Source organism: Pundamilia nyererei, unplaced genomic scaffold (assembly GCF_000239375.1).
Source record: "Pundamilia nyererei isolate P.nyererei 1_Seehausen unplaced genomic scaffold, PunNye1.0 scaffold00308, whole genome shotgun sequence".
Classification (NCBI taxonomy): domain Eukaryota; kingdom Metazoa; phylum Chordata; class Actinopteri; order Cichliformes; family Cichlidae; genus Pundamilia; species Pundamilia nyererei.
In genome coordinates, this window is record NW_005187709.1 from 34390 (window position 1) to 57553 (window position 23164).

At 38.9% G+C, this 23164-nt stretch overlaps 1 protein-coding gene across 1 annotated transcript in view; it reads left to right on the forward strand.

The window, feature by feature from the left end:
- The window catches only part of egfem1 (EGF-like and EMI domain containing 1), a 54415-nt gene that overhangs the window by 3677 nt on the left and 27574 nt on the right, over positions 1–23164 (forward strand). The window contains exons 5-10 of the mRNA XM_013915467.1: positions 13104–13226; positions 17541–17663; positions 19894–20019; positions 20272–20394; positions 22259–22381; positions 22987–23124. Of these exons, the coding sequence (XP_013770921.1) occupies positions 13104–13226; positions 17541–17663; positions 19894–20019; positions 20272–20394; positions 22259–22381; positions 22987–23124 (756 nt within the window). The remainder of the gene's footprint in view (positions 1–13103; positions 13227–17540; positions 17664–19893; positions 20020–20271; positions 20395–22258; positions 22382–22986; positions 23125–23164) is intronic.

Below are 23164 nucleotides of genomic sequence, written 5' to 3' on the forward strand. Positions count from 1 at the left end.
CTTGCTAAGATGTTTTCACACAAGCCTGTTGTTGTTTGTTAGAGGCAGCGCTTGCGTTTGTTTTCACGCGGGTTCTTTGGTTTTCACACATCTAAGTGATGGATTGGAAACAGAGATGTTATAATCAGGACTTTCATCCTCTCTCTTTCACGTCCTCTTTGGGAACGCACGTCTTGCTCTTCTCTTTCTTGAAAACACTTTTCCTTCTCTCGTCTCGTGAGACAGAATTATCCACAGTCTTCTGCCAGAAACATTATGCGCCGAGAGAGTCAGCCAAGCTTCTGTGTTCAGCCAGGTTCCTTCCCTCGCAACCTTTGCCTGATGCGGCATCAAAGACACGCACTAGTCATTCTGATTTGTGTGGGTTTAAGCAAATTACTATCGTTATTAACCTGCCTTCTTTATTAGATTTGTATTGTGAGATTTCACATTTCAAAATGACACTTTTTTTCTTTCCCGTGTGAGATTCGAGTATGATTTAGAACAAACAGGAACAGTTAAGAAGAAGGAATGCTGACCTCTGTCGTTTTACCTCAGAGTCATAAGTCAAAGGTAGCTGTCGTGCGCTTTGGTCGTGAAGATGTTTCGCAAGACTTTGGTAGACTTATAGTCCATCCCTCGTGTCTGAATCCTTTGCCATGTGCATTTAATCCTGCTGCATGTAATGTTTCTGGTGTTTGTCAGTTTATACACTGACCAGTCTTTCAGTATCTATATTATGTTCTGCACCTGCACTGGAGGCCGACGTACTGCATGAGAACAGCTGCTTTGTCAGATAGATAAATCTCAGTTTAAAAAAAAAAAAAAAGTACTCACAAGAATTAGTTCAACTTCTCTGCTTTCTTTTCACTCAGAATTAGTGTTGTGTTATTTTTTTTAAGTCAATAGTGCTTGTTGATTAAATTAGGGCTTCACCTGTCATTGGACAAATTACAACGTTGCAGCATAGCAGCAACTTTAACCCACATTTTGGCAACTTTACCCCCTTGGTGTTTTTACACTACAACTCTCATTAGATTGTTTCGAGCTTCAAAAACCAGCACGAACTGGGTTTTGATGTAACAGAAAAGAAGAAAGGATTATCAGTATTTACAAAGAACCACAGTGAATACTTCAGATTGTGTGTTGGAGCTGGGCACTCTGAAACTTTTGTGATGGATCCTGTTGCTTATATATTAATAGGGGTTCTTCTCTTGAGGTGCAAAATACATTAAGGAGAATATTTAAATCAAGCACATAAACTGATTCGCTAATGTCTGTGACACACAATTTACTTGTCTTCATTTTTGAGCTTTATATTGAAATTAACTGATTCCACTTAAGTTCAGAAAACGTTTTCAGATGTAAATCTAACCACATGTATGAGCGCTATTTGGGGATTGCACTCACTGCTCTTTTGCCCCATTTAGTAAATCTGGGCCTTAAAGACTAACTTGAGGGGAGTTGGTACTACAGGAAAGGAAGGAAAGCGTGAATGTGAGTGAATTTTACACTCCCAGAAAAATAAATAGAAGACTTTTCTGTGATTTCAAACTAAAAAGGTAATCATATTTCAGTATTTTGTTTACAGTTGCTAAAAAAGGTGATTGGCGAATTAAAGAACGTGTTTTTTTAGAGTGAAAATTGCAATTCATTAAATGACAATGAGTTTATTTTTTTAATTACAAGCCTGACTTTCTCGTAGCAAACGACTTCCTGCCACTATTCATCCTGTCACTATTTCTTAAGGTATATAACAAAGTGCGTTGTGAGGACAAAGGATATGTCAGCCTTGCCTTTTCACCACAGCAGATTTAGACTTCAAAAGAGGCAAAATGTACACTGAGAAAAAGCCGAACATTCTGACTCTGGTTTTAGTTCAAATTACAATCCAGGCACTGCTCCCCCTCGCCTCTTTTCAGCACTCATCACTGACTGACTTTCTTGAACTGTTACTTTCTTTGGTGCTCTGGCCAAGTCGTGGTGGTAGAACCCACTGTGTGTTGTGCGGGCCAGCTGACCACCTGCTTCTCATTTCTGATGTGAGACAGTAGGCATCATCCAAGGAAATCTATGTCAGCCACTGACACCAAGGCCGGGGTGTTGACACTGGGAGGTCATAAACAGCCTGTATGTTGCCCGAAGCATGTGTTGAGACTCTGGAGCCGGCTCTGTAATAGTTCTATTTATCCCTACTTGTGAATGCCACTCTGTCTCACTCTGTTAAGCCTTGGATTAGGCTTTGGTTTGGTTAGATTGGTGCATGTGTCTGTATAAAATTAAGAGACCATGGGCACATAACAGCGTGAGGACAGAAACCATCTGGTCCTCACTAAAGAAGCCTTGGCTGCTTTCAGTGCACTTTTGGAACAGTTGTTATGAACGGTGCTTAAGACTAGATCTTGTTGTAGTGGGTGTTTTTAACGAGACAGCGATCAAAATCAATAGAAATTACAACTTTCTTGCAAAAAGTTAATTGATATAAGTTGTGATATTATGGGTAGCAACATCCAAACAAACTTTATTGGGAATGTATGGTAGAACAAAGATTTTTCTAACACAAGCAAAGTCACCAGGCGGTGTGTCAATTAAACTAAGTATATGTAGCAACTGGTGGACTGGACAGTTTTATTTCCAGACTTTAAATCTGAGGAACTCTGTTGACAGCCTCGGGGGAATTGCAGTTTCAGTGTAAATCACATTTTCTCTCATGGAATCTTCTTTCTTCATTTGAACTTGAATGTTTGATTCTGCGGACCTTGAGTTGTCTATTATCGGATCACATCTCACCCCAGTCACTGAGCTCCTGTCTGGACGGGATTTCTGTCAGATTAAACACACCAATCTTTATCTGTGTCAGTGTTTGAACACTTGTGTACATATTTTTACAAAGGTGTGAATTAGATTGGGCTTGATTGTATGACATAAAGCTGAATGGATGATGGAGATGGAGTTGCAGGAACACGTCTGCAGTCTTTAGTGTGGTAGATTACACTAAGTCGTCTATGAAAGTTTTCTTCTGTGATTGCCGAATGAAAAGGCTTCAATACAACTGAAGTTCTCTATGACTGTATTAAAGTTTTTCGATGAGCTACTGAAATGGGAAACAGCTATAGCTATAGAGGGAGTGGCTTTTCCTGCAGAGTTGTTAGGATGACTGCAATAAATAAAACAGTGGGAGACGGTGACTCAGTTACCACCAGGTCTCTTCTGTTGTGTATTTACTTTTGGTACAGGAAGCAGAGACTCTGTTTATTTTATTTGTGCATTTGACTATGTAAAACAGATTATAAACAGTCTGGCATAAATGGATGCAGTTTTGTTTGGATGTTGAAATTTTCTTTTAAGTCTTGGATTTTGTTGACTGTGTTTGTGCATTTTGATTTGTTTTACAGTATTTCAACAGTGAAATGTGTCCTAGAGAATCGGAAGTTATTTTTGTTTGTGTTGCAGCAGGTTTATATGTGCATGTGTTTGGATTTTCATGGTTCTCCTACCTAAATGTTCTCACACCTAAATGTTATTTTTGTCATTAATGTGTTTGAACAGGACTGGCTCTAGAGCCCCAGTTTTTAAGACCAATATGGAAACCACTAGAAAAATATTAAGAGGTAAAACAATGTAGACTGAAAGCAACACAGCAGTGTGCTTGTGAGAGGAAAAGTACTATAGAGGTGTACTAAAGGTGTGCAGTTTGAGTGCTGTGGTCAGTAGGTCTGGAAAAGACGTTACTACATTAATAAAACTTAGCCTATCTGAAAGAAGGAAATACAGCCAGTAATAATGCAAACCCAGTAAATTAACAGATGTATCAATATGACACTTGGTTCATTAAGACATGGAAGAATCTGATGTATTACAATCAAGTATTTAATTAAATCATGTTTAACTTAATTACATTAAAAGACAATTTTAGTCTAATATTTTAAAATAAAAACAGCTTGCAGCCAACATGAAAAAAACAAAACAAGACAAGAACATTGGTTATACTAGTCGATATTCAGAAAAGATTCTTATCTGGAAAAGATAAACACTTTAGATGCTGTTAAAAAGTTTTAGACCCTCCTACTCTCCACACACAGATGTCTGAGGAACTTCAAAGAATGGGAATTTTCTGGGAATTGATTGGTCAGTAGGTGATGATTTCATACATGTTGATCTCTAATCTGGAACCTAATCTGATCTGTGTTAGCTCACAGCATATGTTACCATGGCAAGCTACCGCAGTAAGAAGTTAACCATGTTCATAGTACTGAAAACCAGGTTTAACCCTGAATTTACCAAGGAAGATTCAACTAGCTTTGTAGAACAGCTTCCTGCACTATGAACCAAGTCCAGCATATCCAGGTTATCTTTTTGTTTTCTGGATTCACTTTCCTCACCGCTGGTGATCAGAATAAGTGCTCACACAAAGCTGATTATCAACTCCTTAAATTAAACCAGAGTTTCCACTGCAGGTTGATATGATGGGGTTGGCGTTGGCAGCATCTAACCAGTATAAAAGGATTTTTTTTCACGGGTCATAACACTTTTCTTCCACAGAAAATGATCCCTATGAGTGCTACCTACACCAGAGACATCAGATGGTGTTTCAAAAATCGCTACAAAATATCAAATATACAACAGTAAAATACAAAACTGTAAAGAAACATGGTTAACCATGTTTAACACTGAAGTTACACAAATAAAACAAAATCCTGTTTTGTAGTACTGGCTTTAGGGCTCTGGTTGTTGTGTTTGTAGCATTTCAAACACATATTACCAGCAGGGAAGTTTCAGAGTGCCTTTGGGAACATCAACACTCATAACATGATTGAAGGTGTTTCTTTACTTTATATATATATTTTTCTATCATATAAATGCCACTAATGATATCGGCAAATACCTAATATCGACTGAAATTGACTGACATATATGATAATGGTCGAGCTTTAGTTGGGTTCTGCAGATTTGTACATATGCTAAGCTCATTGCATGTTTCCTCTTTGAGTATTCTGTGGAGGTGTTTATGCAAATTCTTGTACTTTACGCTCGACTGTTTCCATTTTTCACACAAGAAAATTAATGTTTCCTTCATACATCATTTAGGACCGGTTCAGGGAACATACTGGAAATTGTTAACTCTGATCCATTGGGTTTTGAATATAGCTAAAAAATATTTGCAACTTGGAAAAGATTCAGGAAAAATGATTTGGTAATGTCTTCACTTGGTATGGTGTATATCCTTTATAGAGCCTCTGCCAGTGTTTAGTCCTCTGTCTTCTACTGCTTTCACATGTCTTTGGCAGTAATATCACACATTCCTGGATTTGACTCTGGACAGAAAGAAAAATCTGTTCAGGATGAATTTTTACTGGTATGCCTATTCCTGCTCTGAACTTTAACAAGAGTGTCAGTGAAACAATCTGTCCGTCAAGAAAGAGAAAAAAACCATAGTCTCTTTCAGGTCTCTGGAAGTAATTAAGCTCAACGATGTAGTCAAGCCAAAATATCAATATGTGGTTACAATAAAAACATGGCTGAGGAAAAATAAATAAATCTAGTCCTAGATTTAATTTGATAGAAATGTTCGTGAAGACCCAGAATGAAGGTGTATAACGTCTTAGTAGCTCCTGTGGTTGTTCTCACAAAACAGTGATGTCTTTCACAGGTTTGGAAGGAATCCTCTTAACTAACATACCATGCGGGGAGTTTAGCTTCTCTAAGTCTTTCCGTGCACTTAGGTCATAGCAGAGCTCCAGGTGAGTTTTAACTCCTAAGCAACAGAAGCAGATTGTTCTTTCCCTCTAGGTACAAAGGAGTCATTTTAGAACAGTTGTAGTTCCAAATCATTGTCAACAACTATGATCTTAACACAACCTGGGATATAAGACAGCACTCTAAAGGCCCAGCTCACACATGTGCAGCAGGCAGTAATTTATTTAAATTATGACAACTGTGTGGTTGTAATGATGGCAGGCTGGAGTGCTTATGTTGGTCTTGTCTGAAAGGTTTCTGCAACAATAATTTAGGTCATGGCTACTAAAGTCTGTGAGGTGTGCAAGTCATAACGTTTGTTTCTGACAGAACTGAAGTGCAAATGTCTAAATGACCTCTGACAGGTCGGTTGTTGCTTTGGCTAGCGCTTTGTGTTTTTAATAATAGTGGTTAATGAAAAGCTTCACTGAAGGTTCCTGTGCATCTCTGGTGTAATATGTGCTTAATGACTAAGAAACCAATACCAATCTCCCAAGACATGTTTTAAACACATGGTAGCGATCAGCTTTTGAAAACTGAGTCAAAAGCCGCAGATGCCTCTGGCTGAATACATCAGACCTTACAGCAAGTTAAAATTAAATGTTGAACTCTAATAGTGATTGGATGCCAGAGGTTTCCATGATCCACAGAAAAAACTGTATCATCATAGTTATAGTCATGTGTGATTTTTCAGGATAAACATAGTTTGTCTTCTTATTAAACACTGAGACTAAGACAGTGATAATATTTGTTATGTGCTAGCGTTGCTTCCTTTGTGACCTGTGCACCCAGTCATCCTGTTTTCATTCCTGAAGTCTCTATATGTGGATGTAGGAATCATATGCCGAGACACAGACCGTGAATATGGCTCGTCTAACAGCAGGACACAGGGGGGAGCAAGGCAAGTGCTACATGATCAGCATAGCTATCAGAGGAGGGAGGAACATTAGATCAATTGCTGCCATGTGACAGGGAAGTAGCCACATGCTAAAAAAAACACCCCGGCATCTTTTCAAATGCATTTAGCTATCATTTTTATCAGGTTAATGCTGAACAGGCCGCAGCTAATGGTCTGTGAGATGAGCCATGTGCACTCAAGGCTCACTGTTGAATTCCTACAGTAGCAGTGGAGTTATTCTTCCATGAACTCGGTTTGGCTGTGCTCTATAGTGTTAGTTTTGGGTTTAGAAAAATAAGCCTAAGATAGAGGCCCCCTTTCTCGAGATTTTTGAAGTAGACAAGTGGTGAGTTTTCCACCAAGAAAGTGCCCCAGAGTTCTGAAAACTACTTTAGGGAAGTTAGCAAAAGGGATAAAAACCGTTTTTGGCCTTCACTAATCTAAAACTGGAGAAATATCTGATATGCAGCTGTTTGGCTATAAAGCAAGCAGTGCAATTCTGATTGTTTTTCAGTGTGAACTTTTCTCAGAAGAAGATAAAAAAATGCTATCTTGACCTTTTGTTGTCTTGTAGGAGAACATCAAAGAGCTGAAAGCGCTGTGAGTCATTCAGGCCTACACACTTCACTAGTTTCTCTAACAACATGGTTTTCTTTATAACTCGTGTTCTTGCTCATTTAAAGGTAAACTTTTCCTTTAACATATGACAGTAAGTAGGCAGCATTAGCAGTCAGTAGCATTAGGGGAAATGTTGGAAGTGAATGGTGAAAGTTAGAACATGCTGACGCTGTGTAACTTAGTACATCTTACTATGTGTAATAATTCTCAAAAGCTAGAAAGACCGTGGCTTGGATGTTGTTTCACAATGAAAAGTAAATAGTAACGTTCAAAGCTTTATTAAACTGAAAAATCATCCTTAGCACGATCATGTTTATTCCATATCTGAAACAGCAATACTGAGATGCTGAACAATCTTCTACATGCAGTACAGTTAGGCATAAATCTACATCCATGTTTCATCCTCTCTGTGGAAGGCATTTTTGAGGAAGATAGTTTTCCCAGATGTTGAAGAAAACTTGATGGAATTATGGGGCAAAAAGTTCAAATAAGAATATCAAGCCAGGGGCTCCAGTTCAACTTTTCTATCCCAATTAATGAACTGGGTTTTAATTTTGGAACTTTGGTAATTACAGAGAAAAATGCTGGTGTTGTGCGTGGATTAAATGTTGGGGGAGAAAGCAGGATAGCACACAGTTGTTGTGATTCATGTCTCTTGTACTGCACTGTCAGAGAACAAATAAGGTTTTATTATTTACTATTAGGAAATGAAAGATAAGAAAAAAAGCATGTTTACACCAAGTAAATAATCTGTCCCCCTAAAACATCTGATCCATCCTTACAATAAAAACAAGTTTTGAAGAGACAAATGGGAAGCATGTGAGCTGCACAAGTGAGTTCACCACATGGTTGAAAGTGAGCAGGGCTAATTGTTTGTCACATAGAAAATTAAGAGCAAGGAGAAAGGAAGCTTTTCAAAATACTTTCTCACATATCAATGCGTCATATTAACAAACCCAGCTATCCAAAATTAGGGCTTTCCATCACCAATGAACAGCTCTGCCTTTCTCCTCCTCTGTTATTGTATGCTTCAGACGGGACTTAAAGACAGTTGGCATTCTTCCTAAATGTTCTGAGCCATGATTGATTGTATCCCTTCCTCAAGCTCGCCATATCTTGAAAACAATCCACCTTTTGTCTCATCTTTAGTTGCCGCTGAGCAGATTGTTGAAGCTTACTTCCTTCTCTGTGACAGGTTCTTTAAGCTCTTCAGCTGTCCCTGAATAACCTTTGACCTTTCGGTATGGTTCACAAGGTCTTTTGCTTTTTCTCCGCAATGGGACACTTCTACATCATAGCTAACACACATTTTCAGCTTCGATAAATAATAATAAATACAATATATATATATATATATATGTAAAACAAATCACTAATGGAGCAATGCACTGGAAAAAGATACAAAATCATCACTTGGAACAGCTCACATTTGAAATATTACAGCTCATTGGCAAATAGCAGTTATGTGGAGCTGCTGAAGTAGAATAGCTGAGTAAGAATGTGTCCTGTTTCATGAACGTTTCCAAAAGTTCATGGTGTATATGTCGAGCATAATCTCACAGTTTAAATAATCTTTTTGGTAATGTGTAACATTAAGTTAAATAAAAAGGCTGAAAAATGGCCTGTTATTGTAGAGAAGTGTGAGCTGAGGCTTTTTCTTTACTGGTCTGTCTAGTAAGTATTTCTTTTCACAGTTAACTTGCCATAATAGAAACAAACCTAGAATAGGTGGGAAATAAACACCGGTCCTGCTCCAGACCCAAATTCCATCTATTAAGGAAGAATCAGTAAATTTACTCAGGCTTGAATTTCACTTACCACAACTGAAGCTCTGCTGCATTCATTGAAGAGTGCTGAGAGAGACAAATCATGCAGCCAAAGCCTGCTGATTCAGTTATTGATCCAGACTTGTATCTTTAAATGTTTTACCATGAGGAAAATGGGCACATTGCTGAGGGTTTGTTGATTTATTTAATGTCCATGTACTAAAGGTAGTTTTTTTTTCTAGGGGAAGGAAAAACGGTGGTCCTTGGAGAAACTGGAAAGAGGGGGGGCACTGTATGCTATGCTGAAGACAGTAATGTCAATAACACCTGATGAGATATCCAGGAATAAGGACTTGGTGGTTGAAAGTTGTCTATGGAGAACACAAAAGCATTCAAACAGCTGTCCTCTCTGTTCGGCCTAACTGATGGGAAACACAAATCACTTCCATTCATAAATGAAGAAGAAAACAGTTTCCGTCTTGTTTTGAACTTTATCAAGATAGATACATGGAAGACGAAAGCTCTGGCAGAAGGCTCACAAAGCCATCTGTTGCAACAAGTTGAGATCATATACAGTATCGCTATGTTTAAAATCGATAGCTTCCTGATAAAATAAGTTAGTTGCACCACTTCGGCTCTATGGTGACCCCTTGGGTAAGGAAGGGAGCAGCTGAAAGTACCTTCTTTTGATGACTGTCTGCAGAGATTTTGAGGCTGAATTATGTGGAATTCTATAACTAAGTAAAAAATACATTAAATTCCTGCATATAGGTGACGGTTTAAATGGAAAAACATTTTTGTTTTTTCAGTCTTCCCATTAAAATAAGTGCTATTCAGTAACGATGACAGGGCGACACAGTTCACATCGCTAACACTTTTTAAGCGTTGCGTTGTTTTGTGCTGGAAAAAGCTGGATTTTAAAAATGCCCTGAAAGGCACTAAGTGAACACTTCTCCCTGCACACCATCTTGATGGTGATGACAAATGACCCTGAGCTAATACGGAGAGCTCATTAAGGCTCCAGGGAGCTGCAGGATCAAAGTGGGGATGTGTGAGTGGGGGGGCAGGGCTGTAAGGTTAAGAGTCTATGTCACTTCCTTGTGAGTTGATGAAAAGTATAGAACAGGGTTGTGTCTCTGTGGACAGCTATAGGTATGCACATGTGTGTGTGTGTGTTTTCCCGGATGGGCATAAAGTTTCTTAGAGCCTCTTCTTGTTAAAGATGAATGGGAAGAGTGTTGGACTTCCATGTAAGTAAAGGCTTGTAAAGCCAAGGCTTACATTATTTATGTGTATTTTTCTGAGGAAAACAATGTGCTAATTATAAAAATAAAACAACTAAGGAAAAGTGATTTACAAAGACCTAAACCCAAAAGATAAATATCTGTAATATCAGCACTGATCATTGTCTCCTTCAGAAATTCTTGAAATTAATTGTGAATCTGTGTCTCCCTTTACATTACCCAGAAAACCCTGCATGCCCTTGGAAACCAAGTGTGGGTGTGGCCTGAAAAAGAAATATGGCGACCCATCCTTTGTTTCTGAGGTCCTGCAGAACTCTGCAAACTTTTAAAATCCTGTAACAACTAATGTTCAAGCGAAGCATTCAATTTCTGAGGATATTTGTCACGGCTGCTGCTTTTCCTTGCTTCTGATTTCACCCACTGTAAAATATGGAGCCGTATAGTATCTCTTTATCTCCACAGGGAACACACATGGTTGCAATAATTCAGCATCGCTCGTCCAAACTATGGCTCTTTGCATCACATCGCATGAAAGGATTTGAATAGGCTATTGATAACGCATCTTGCGTGCTCAGCTGGAGACAATTTTGTCTAAACTGACTGCTGTGGCTTCGTGCTGTTATCAGGAAGCAGCTTTCAGCACAGACTCAAATCCTTTCTTTATTTCTTATTTTTTGAGAATGCAGATGTGGGGAAACAGATATATTATCAAGTATTTTACCTGAACAACATAAACAGTTTTTCATACCCTGTTGTCTTTTAATAACTCTGGCCAAGTCATCGGTTGCTTCATGGGTGTCTTCCCCCTGCAGGCTCAACATAAGAGTACTGCTGAGTATGTTAAAATCGAAAGCCTTTTTTTTTCTCCCCCGAAACCAAAGGCTTTGTTTCATGGCTTATGTAAAATGTATGTGCCTTTAGATTAGCCTTTGCATAGTTAGATAGCGGTATATTGAAGAAATAGGACATTATTCCTTCATTACCCCTTGAAAAGCTAAACAAATCTTAAAAACCACCATTAAAAGCATGTTATTTTATAATAGCATGTTAATAAAAAAAGATTATGACTTTCACAAAGTGATACATCAGACTAATTTAAACAAACACTGTTGTCGTGTTCCTTCAATCTAATAAAAACAAGCTACCAAACGATGCATTTTTTAAAAGCACGCCGTTTCCTGTTTTTTTTCCCAAACTGTTTCTCCACATTGGAAATTTCCTGTTATTCAGAATAAACAAACTCAATGTACAGTGAGGGGCCATTTAATCTTTTTAACAGATGGCGACAAGATACTAAATAATATTTCCTTTCCACCTTATCTGACAGGAGATGTCTATATCTGATGTCTGCATATCACTGACAGCGTATCCCTTTTCAAAACCAGTCCTGTAACAGTGTATCATGGACCAGAACTACTGTGGCAAAAAACAGCATTTTACACTCATTGATCAGGATCAAGTCAGCTGTATAGACTTGATCCTGATCAATGAGTGTAAAATGTTACACTGCTGTTTTCTATCTTTGGATTGTAGGGACAATAGGTGCCAACCTCATCTGACCAGCTATAAGTAATGGCGTGGGATAGTAAAGGTGGTATGAAAGATTGTAGTGTTTTCAATAGAAAGCAGTTTAAACAGTGGGGACTTCAGTAAAACAGAAATACGCAAAAAAATAAATAAATAAAATAAATTTAAAAAAGTATTTCTGTATGTCAAATGAAAGCCCGTTTTACAAACCAGAAACTATTTTAAAGTAATGCCATAAATGAAAATGTCTTCCTTTGTTGCTCGATTATAACTACTGCAGATGTTAGTAACATTTACCAGACCTGCCTGTTATAAATCTTCAGCCAACAATCTGTCTACTATAAAAATAATACTTAGAGCAATATCTCATTGCCATGTGTCATAGATCATTCATATTAATAGGGTTTCTTGTTACCGCTTCATGCATATTAGAAGATAAAGGAAAATTTGTGTGGTGATATCACACCAGATTAGAAGGTTGGGAAAACCAAGTAAGAAGTAAGGTTAGATAAACATATTAAGACTTTGAAAAGAGTTTTAATGCCAGTATTTTATTATTTTTTTAATTTGACCTCGAATGAGGACTTTTAGTTGGGTAGTAGAAGGGACACTTAGAAGATCTCCTCAATTCCATTGACATGCCTTCTGTAGAGGAAACAGAGTCTAGGGACAAAAGGCATGACTAAGCCATCACTGGAGGTGAGGTCACTGAGGTAGTTTGGCGAGGCCTCTGGAGTGGATGAAATTTGTCCCGAGTTTCTCAAGGCTCTGGATGTTGTGGGGTTGTAACAGCTAACACGCATATTGTGGAAGTTGGGGAGATTGTACCTGGACTGAAAAACCTCTTCAAGAAGAGGGTCTGGATGGTGTGCTTCACGTTTAGGGGGATCATACTCCCCTGGCAAGGTCTTAGTTCATCTCTCTTGGTTGTGCCCTGTGGGTAAACGGAGTGTTAGGTTCGGTGGTCTCAGAATTGTGTTTCTTGCACTTGAGCAGTTTGTGGTTGAGCAGCAGGGATGAGACTTTCTCCTGTTCTTTCATTGTGCTTCATGAGTGCACCGATCCTTAAATCCTGTCAATAGACTTCAATTTTATTTATATATCACTAAATCACAACAACAGTTCCTCAAGATGCATTGTATTGTAAGGTGAAGACCCTAAAATAATACAAAGAAAAAAATAAAAAGAAAGGAAAGAGGCAAACAAACAAAAACCCTACAAAGAGTTTAGGATGCAGTGAGGCCAAAAATCCTTTTGTCACATTTAATTAAGCTGCAATGTTTTGTTAACTGTGAATTAACTTAGTGAACTTAGCCTTCAATGTTCTTCTTTCAGATGTTAACGAATGTGAAGTGGATGAAGGCGGCTGTGAGGGGTACTGTTGCAACACCATTGGCAGCTACTACTGCAAGTGCCCTGAAGGCAGTAGGTTGGGGCCAGATGGCAAGGCCTGCAATGGTAAAGTGGACATCTAGAAATAGCTGGCGTACAAACACTGACCTCCTGGGTTAACTTCATTGTTATTATTATAATATAATATAATATAATATAATATAATATAATATAATATAATATAATGTGCCTGTGAATTTGTTATCATTTAGTAGTGCTACGACTCTGTTCTCTGTAATCGAGTTCATGTAACTCAGTACTAATGACTACTGAGCGTCATGTTTATGTGTCCCAGCTTGTGTAACCCCATAGCAAGACGGCCCCTAGCTGATTAATTATGACATCACTATAAAGCTTTTTGCACAGAAAGCCCTAAATGCGATCATCTTCTCTTCCAACATTTTATGGCAGTCCACTTTCCTGCTTCAATATACCTTTAGTCTGAAATCATAAATGCACTGAGTAATTAGTTACAGGAACTACAATGAAGGCATTTTTGCATGGGCTTACTTTGGCTGCTTGTCTGCCTGTGGTCAAGTTTTTCCCAGCGAGATAGCATCGCAATCAAGACACAGTCACGGAAATTCTGTGCAAGTTTATTAGGGTAAAAAATAACGTTATGGTAGAGACATTAGATGCCAATCATAACGTTATTTTTGATGCAACTTCCCATTTGAAACAGTCAAAGTTACGGCACCAAAACCGCTTGGTTAGGAAAAAATAATTATGACATTGCAGGAAAACACTGGCGTGATCCATTTTTCAGTATCTGCCCATCTTCTTCTCCTTCCTAATCCTTTCTCAATCTCTTGATTAGAAGCTTTACTGGAGTTGTTTCTTTATGCAGACGATGCACTCAGTGTTCATCTACTGTATAGGCAGACATATGCCATCATTTACATGAGCCTGTGGTACTGTGCTCCATCAGCAATAGCACAAAAAATGATCACTGTACATTTAATTTAGGCCTTTATTTTACCATTCATTGTATACTTTTTGGGCTTTTTAAACTCAGAGAGAAAAAAGTTAACTTTAGAAACTTTTACATAGTGACACCTATTATTTTGACTAAAAACATTGGTGCCATCTATAAATGAACGTGAGCATTTGTTCACATTCATCCATGTGAGGTAATTCAGTGGCCTTTGTGTTTTCTCCCTAAGTATTTCTTGAATCTGCTACATTTAAATGATCTGGCCTCTGTAGACCTACACATGCATCTGTCCACACAGGCAGTGCTGATATATTATAACAAGCGTGCCCTCCCAGTTCATCTGTCTTCTTTGAAAGAAATACGCTGAGTTAGCGGCGCACCCATTTGTTCCTAAAAGCTACAGGTGTGAACAAATGCTCCTGATCTTTGACCTTTAAGACAGGATAGTGTCACTCTAACATTTTTATGCCTCACAGGTTGCTGGAGAAGTCAGGAGTGAGCAGCAGTAGCAGCATTAGCAGCTGTTCATTTCTTATTTTAGGGGCTTTTGTGTGAATTTGCGTGAAAGTACAACCTGATACTTACATAGCATTTTTCACTTGCACCAAACACTCATAGACTCACACTCCAATAGATGTATCAAGGGCAACTTGGGGTTCAGTATTTCGCCTAAGGACACTTTGACATGCAGGTTGGAGGAGCCAGACCGGGGCAGGTGACCCATTCTATCTCCTGAACCACAGTTGCCCCATTTGTTCACTACATGTGGTTAAATTACTGGCAGAAAAGAGTGTTTTTGACTTTAACATGTGGCAGAAAAGAAAGTGACGTTACTAGTTTTAGAGTTTTATCTGACCAAAACTGAAGCACCCTGAAGATTTTGGTGAGAGAACTTGCTTTGAGTTTTTGGTTCTCACTAAAATGGGCTCTTTTAACATTCAGACTACCTTTTTTTAAAAAAAGAAAAAAATTCTACCTCATGTGTGCCACTAAAGCAGTTCAGCAGCATGTTAGTAGGGCTGCTGTTTCGCCTAATTGTATGTGTTAGCTCAACAATTCTGCTGTCACATGATATGACCTCCTGACCTGTGACACCTCCAGCCCTGCATGCACCTCACTGTGTGTCTCACGCTGAAATGATCTCAACTGGGGAAACCAATAAGCAACCTTGACAAACTTTTTTCTGTTCAGCTGTTTTGGATGTTAAGCATCATTCACAATAGCAGTCATACAAAAGAGCCTTGTTTCAGTGGCACACACCTTACGAGTGCAATGTGCAGTAAATATTTCTAACATCCATGTATATGTTCAAAGAATGGGGCAAACCATTAGGAATTTCTTTAGGCGACTATAGTCTTGCAATCACTTTGGAGAGGATTGCCCACATGGGTTTGCCAGATATTTAAATGTGTAGAAAGCAAAACACAAACACAAATAAATGCACACATAAACTACATGAAAGTGATTTAGTATATTTGTAGTACTTAGGAAATTCTCTGACCTCAGAGAAACCAGAATTATGGTTGTGTTGTGCATGCTCAAATAAACTGAACCACATGTTCCTGGGAAATATACAAAAAGAAAACACAAAATAAAACTTTATTTGGGCAGTCATTGCACACACAGGCCTAACAAAGGAATTAGTGTAATCTCAAAAAGTCAGAGATGACAAGCAGGAAGAGTTTTGGAGGATCTTATGAGCACCGTCCCCAATACGTATACGTGAGTTGAGGTTTCAGGTTTTTGGCTTCACGGCTTCCTTCTCTCTGACACACACTATAGGAAAAACAGTGAACAAATGAATCATGTGCAAAGAGCATGATAAACCACTCATCACTCACACCAAAGAAAGTGTAGTTGTAAAAGTCTTGATGATATTTCATCGTTTTGTTCACAGGAGACATAATATGCAGTTAGCTCTTAGTGTTTTTCTTCACTAGTAAAACTGAAGGAGCTGATGGGGGAATAAGCTGAACAGCACACTTAATAATTAACATTTTAAAGCATGAGAAATTGGAGCTTAAAATTGTTTAAAATTACACAATTACACCTCTTTACTCCACAATCCCGTAAAATTGCGTTATTCATTTTCTGTTATTTGGCGTGCATCAAACGAAATGTTTAATTAGACCACCTCAAAGCTGGGTGGGACTTTTTAAAAAATTAAGGATGTAATAAATTCCTTGTTTCTAAAAAGCTCATTTTAATCCTTCATTAAATTGAACGCTGTTCTCTCACAACTGACCACAGTTACAGGTGTCTCATTCATGAGCAAAGCGAAAACTTTTAATCAAGAAGCAGAGAAACTGTTCCATATTCATCACTGTGATGGCTGCAAATTTCATATTTGAATCAGTCAGAAGCAAGGCGTGGTGCATGCAGGGGCGGATCCAGAGAAATTTTCTTAGGGTGGCATGAAGGTGGCAAAGAAATCAAATGGGGTGGCAAAATCAAAGCCTCCCCCCCACCCAAACACATATGCACAAAACAAAACGACTACACAACAGAACAGCTACACAAGACAACACAATACACTAAGTATACACTCCACACTAACCATCACAAATCTCCCACATCTAAAAACTCTCTCTCACACACACACTTGCTCGCTCTGTCTCGCTGCCGTTACAGTCACTCCCAAAACTTTTCCCTCTTCCTAAACAACCAAATTCCATATGTTGACTTTTTTTTGAATTGGTCGACATGGTGCATTTGTCCACCGATAGGAAAGCGGTGGCTTTTTCCCCTTTCTTTACTGTTTTCGCGCTGTCCTTAGAAAACGCTTAAAACACACACACACAAAAACCTGACGACAGTATTTAGGAAAAAAGCGTGGCTTATATATATTATCATAACTCTGGATTTACTGGCCTGTAATTAAAATGTAAAAACTTTGAAGTCTGAACTTTCAGTGTGGGTTGAAATAGAAACTCAGCGTGGCTGCAGCTTGTTGCTATGTCACCTTAAAATAGTCATGTGATTTGGAGGTGCAGCCACAGAGGGTTCATAACACTCACCTTTCTTCCATTTCCAGAGTGTAACATCCAAACACCTGTGTAAAATCCCAAAGTCCCATGTTGTTGTTCAAAATGTGCTCTGGCACAATCATAAGCATGGCTTGCTACTGAAAGCAAGAAAAAAGCCGGTCCTGCTATGGGCTGAACCATTTGTTAATGTTGCAGGGCGGGAACACTATCCAATACATTCAGTTTTAGCATTTATATTCACTGTTGACTGTAACTACACTCAAACTGTTAATGCTATCTTATTTTAATAAACAACACTGTCATATGCAAAACTGGGGTGGCACTTGGGGTGGCAAGGGATCATTTTAGGGTGGCACTTGCCACCCCATGCCACCCTTCTAGATCCACCCCTGGGTGCATGAATACATATAAATATATATCTGTATGAGGTATGCATGCATTGCATATCTGTGTGTTCAGATGTAGATGAATGTGAGGAGCTCAATGGAGGATGCCAGCAGACATGTGTCAACACACCGGGTTCCCATCACTGTGAGTGCAGTGAAGGCTTCCGCATGCACTCAGATGGTCGAACTTGTATCGGTAAGTACTAAAGAAAAGGATTTACAGCACTTGTGGAAACTGTTTTCTATCTACTCCTCCCCACACCGTATTTTTCCCACATTAATAATTCAGGATTTTTTTGCAATCATTCTCTTTGTAATAAAACAGATAAAATACAGTTTTTTAAAAAAATGGTTTGAATTTATTGCACTTTTGAAGGATAGCCTGACATTCTGAGAATTTGCTTGTGAGCTTTCTTTCCAAGCTTTTGATGGGAATATTAATGTCAATCTCACCATATTTATTTTATGAAACTTAAGCAACAGATCATCTGGCGATCAGAGCCCTTTACTACACGTTCATGACATTAGAAAGGTTATGCCATACAAATACTTAGGATACACACTGATAATGCACTTACTCGGAACATGGATGTAGAAAGTGTGTATACGAGAATCCATCAGCATCATTGTCTCTGATGTTTTTAGTGTTTATGGCAATATTTTGTCATTTATGCTTAGGTCTGTGTGCAATTTTCGTTTTTTGTTGTTGCCATGATTTGTGTTGATCTTATCTTATCTTATCTTATCTTATCTTATCTTATCTTATCTTATCTTACCAAGAGTGCAAACTGGAGGCATAACTGACATGTATACTTTCTCAACTGCTGGTTAACACAAATCTGTAATAAGTCCGTAAGCAACTCAGTGCTTTTAAACATGCAGACATGGTCAAGATGATCTGCTGAAGTTCAAACTGAGCATTACAATAGGGGAAAAAAGGTTGTTGGTGCCAGACGAGCCAGTCGAAGCATTTCAGAAACTGCTGAGCTGCTGGGATTTTCCCACACAACAATTTCTATTGTTTACAGAGAACAGTTCAACAAAAAGAAAATATCCAGTGAGCGGCAGCTTGCTGGGCGAAAATGCTTTCTTAATGTCAGAGGTCAGAGGAACATGGTAAGACTGCGTCAAGCTAACAGGAAGACATTAATAACTCAGATAACCAGTCATTACAGCCACGGTATGCAGAAGAGCATCTCAAGATATGAAAACTTGGACTACAGCAGCTGAGGATGACAGTGGGTGCCATTCCTGTTAGCTAAGAGCAACAGGAGGAACCTGAAGCTACAGCTCACAATAGATGTCTGAAAAAATGTTGCCTGCTTAATGAGTCTAGATTTGTGTTGCAACATTCAGACGGTAGGGTTCAGACTGCGGGTGTTGGCATAATGGTGTGGGGAATAGTTTCTTAGCACAACGCGAAATCGTAATCCCAAAGTGGGCGATATCATGGATGTGGAGCAAATGTGTGACGCTGTAACATGAACCAAACTCTCTGTGGAATGTTTCCACCACCTCGATAAATCTGTGCCACAAAGAATTAAGGGTGTTCTAAAGCCAGGATTAGCAAGGTCTACATAATGAAGTGGCCAGTGAGTGTTCAGTCCAATGAAAACCAGACTTCATTGGTAGCAGTCACTGAACACAGTTAATGCCAGAACTAATTTCTTCACTTTGGGTTTTGTACAAATGTAACAAACAGACGTAGTGAAAAAAACAGAATGAAAGCGTAGAAGCTAGAGCTTCATTGAATAATCCTTGTGAGAAATTCAGACACAATTTAAAAGGAGAAATGCAAGGCGCTAAAGTACTTTTACCCTTTTAGGACCATAAAATTTGTCATTTAATGAAACAATTTGTTACTTGGAGAAAATCGGTACATCTCTGTTTCTATGTATGTCCCCTAATGCTCTCAGTTTCCAGCTGCAGCTTTGTGTTAAAAGATAGGTGCGGATGCAGAGGGATGGCTAATTGTGTCTGTGGAAGTCATCAGTGTTAAAAGCCTGCCGTTCATTCAGTTTTACAGCCTGTGTCATCATGTCTGTGTTTAGAGCACCCAGAAGGCACACGGCTAATATTCATATTTGGCACGTCATTAAGTTGCAGGAATGATAGGATGGAAAGATCATTAGAAAATAAACTAGAGGTAGTCATTGGACCAACAGGCCTATTGAAGACCTTTTTTTTTCCAGTTTCCTGCATTTACTCAAGTGTTTTCCACAATTATACAGCTGTGCAACTTGAGCTGTGAAAGGTATTTTGAATTGCCAGAAAATTCAGTTATATTTATCATCCTTTCTAAGTTACTGAAAACTTAGTGCGACTTTCAGCCCCATTAAATCTGCACTTGAGCACCTGAGCGGATGGGCTTTATGACTTTGACTTTTTTTTTTACTGAGCACTCGTCTATCTTCTTTGCTCTTAAGCTGTGAATTCCTGCTCTGTCTTGAATGGTGGATGTGAACACAAGTGTGTGGACACGGGGGACAATCACTACAAATGTGAGTGTCGGAAGAACTACCAGCTGAAGAGGGATGGGAGACACTGTAAATGTAAGTCAGCCTAACTTTTGGTGCAGAAACATCTGTTAAAGTGGCAGAGCTGTGCATTACACAGCTCAAAATCTGAATAGTCTTCATGGATTTTCTAATGCACTGATTAATTTTACTAGCAGTCTTGTTGTGACAGAAAATATATTAATGTGTATGATTCAGATGTCAAGAATACAAATTGTTCTCATCAAACTGTCCTGACCTGGCTTCATTCTGCAAATATATGTATGTGTATGTTTCTCCTCGTGTTAGTGAGGGACCCCTGTGAGGAGAGGAATGGAGGCTGCAGCCAGATGTGTACTTCAGAAGAAGGCCGAGTTCACTGCAGCTGCCGACCTGGTTTTGCACTGGCTGGAGATGCCAAGAACTGTGAAGGTGACAAAGCCCTCTCTCTCACTCACATAGCTATCACTCAGATAAGACCTCTGGTTTCCTGTATGTGAGAAAGAAAGTTTTCTATGCAGTCCTGTGAGAAACTAACTACACCATTACTGCTTCCCTATAACTAAGAGGGCAAGTAAATGGTAAATGGCCTGTATTTATATAGCGCTTTACTAGTCCCTAAGGACCCCAAAGCGCTTTACATATCCAGTCATCCACCCATTCACACACACATTCACACACTGGTGATGGCAAGCTACATAGTAGCCACAGCCACCCTGGGGCGCACTGACAGAGGCGAGGCTGCCGGACACTGGCGCCACCAGGCCCTCTGACCACCACCAGTAGGCAACGGGTGAAGTGTCTTGCCCAAGGACACAACGACCGAGACTGTCCAAGCCGGGGCTCGAACCGACAACCTTCCGATTACAAGGCGAACTCCCAACTCTTGAGCCACGATCGCCCCAGTGTAGCAATGAGGCACTACTAATCAAATGCACTTAATTATTAGATCATTGGCAGGTGTGAGCAGGTCTAAGCATTCAGGTGTGTGTTATACAATACCATTATCTTACCAGCAAACTCACCCTTTTAAACTTAAAGAAACTACAAAAAACCTCTCAGACTCTGCAACTTCAGTTAGCATGCTGGATGTTAAAGTTCCTGATTGTTCAGTTACAAAAAGAATGAAAAAGTATGACTTGTCTATAAAAACAACAAGGCAGCATAGCACAGAACAAACTGCAAGGCTTCTGGAGCATGCCCTTTGGACAGATAAGACCAAAGGGAAGAGGTTTGGCCATAAAAGACAAACACAGCATATCATCACAAAGACCTCATTCCAACTGTCAAGCATGATGGTGGGGGTGTAGCGATTCATGCCTTGCAGTCATTGAGTTGACCATGAACTCAACTGTGTACCAAAGCATCCCATATGGAAAAGATATATATAAATATTATAAAGTTTGTATCTGTCTTGTGTGAAACTTATATGAAAAGCATACAAAAGTGAAAAAAGATATAATATCCTTTGAAAAATTATATAAATGAAACTTGTATGTTTTGGATACTTACTAAAACAATATATGAAAGTAATGAGAAAGTGGCCACTTTCATGAGTAAATCATGTAAGCCTTATATGATTCACTATATGAAGTAGGCCACATCTTATGCAAGTCTTTTATAAGTTTTTACTATTTCTTTTCCCCATGGGATTGCAGAGTCAAGCATGGCGAAATTGAGCCATGAAACAGGACAATGAGTCCAGGCACAGCAGCAAAACTATAACAGAATGACATGAAATGAAAAAGAAAATAATCAAGGTCCTGCAGTGGCTCAGTCAATGCCCAGATCTCAACCTAAATGAAATTTTGTGATGGGACCTTAAGAGAACTGTGCATAAATCAATGCCTACAGACCTCAATTAAATGAAACAGCATTCAAAGTAGGCCAGATTCCCTCCGCTACATTGTGAGAAACTCATATGGAAAGTAGTTACTTAATGTTATAGCTAATTGTGGTTCTGCAAGATGTTGAGAGCTGTAATTAACTTTCCACAGGACTGTGCACATCTACTTGTTTTAGGAACTCTGGATTTGGTTGGAGACTTAGCTGCTACTCGACCAAGAAAGTCAGGTTCCAGGATACAAGTTTCATGAACACTGAAATCCTGTTTACCTCCGCTGTTTCTTAATATGATGCTGAATAATATTCTGCAGTTTTGCAATACAGTAGATAAATCTTTGACACAATCAGTGGACTTTTCTCATGCTCATGTGTTTCTGCCTACATGTCTTGGTGTATCTGTTGACATTTGTCATACCAGGATCTAAAGTTTGTTAATATTTGCCTCTTATAGACATTGATGAGTGCAGCTCTGGCCATGCCAAGTGTTCCCATGGTTGTGTCAACATGTTGGGTTCCTTTAGCTGTGTGTGTCATCCGGGTTTTGAACTCGGTGCTGATGCTAAACAATGCTACCGTAAGTAAGAACTTCAGCCTACCTTCCACAAACTGTAAAGACTGCTGAGTGCTTTTTATTATGCAAATAAGAGAACAACTTACATCATTTCAGAATGACTTTGTTGAAAATGTTCTGATTCAAATGTGCCTTAGTTTTTTTTATTTTTAACCCCAAAGGGATTTTCTGACTGTAATGGGAATTTAACTAGTAACCTTTCCTTTGCTAAATAAATATGAGTACCACTACACACTATAGCGCAGGCTGGTGCAGCTTGCACATTCTAAAATCATTTTCTTTTTTTTCTGCTAACAACAGAACAAAACGCAAATACCAGGTTACTTGTAAACTGCTCTTTAATTTGAATCACAAAACTTTGCTTGTAAACATTTCAGTGTAGCACACAGGACTGACATGCGTGATATGCCTCAAAATTCAACCGAGTCCTAAGTTATATCCTTTTTAAATCCATCATACTCTCATTAGGTATTTATGTTGAGCATATAAAATGCAAAATTCAATGTGATTTACAGAGTCACTATTAGCCAAAAATGCCCCGTGTCATTGACCCTATATTTCATCTGTGGTTGTGTACTGTTGTTGTGGTTTGATCCTTTCATCTCCAGGCATTGAGATGGAGATTGTAAACAGCTGCGAGAAGAACAACGGAGGTTGCTCTCATCATTGTGAGCATACCACCAATGGCCCTCTTTGCTCCTGTAACCAGGGTTACCAGCTTGACCAAGACAGGAAGACCTGTGTAGGTCAGACCTTCTATACATGTGTGTGTGTGTGTGTGTGTGT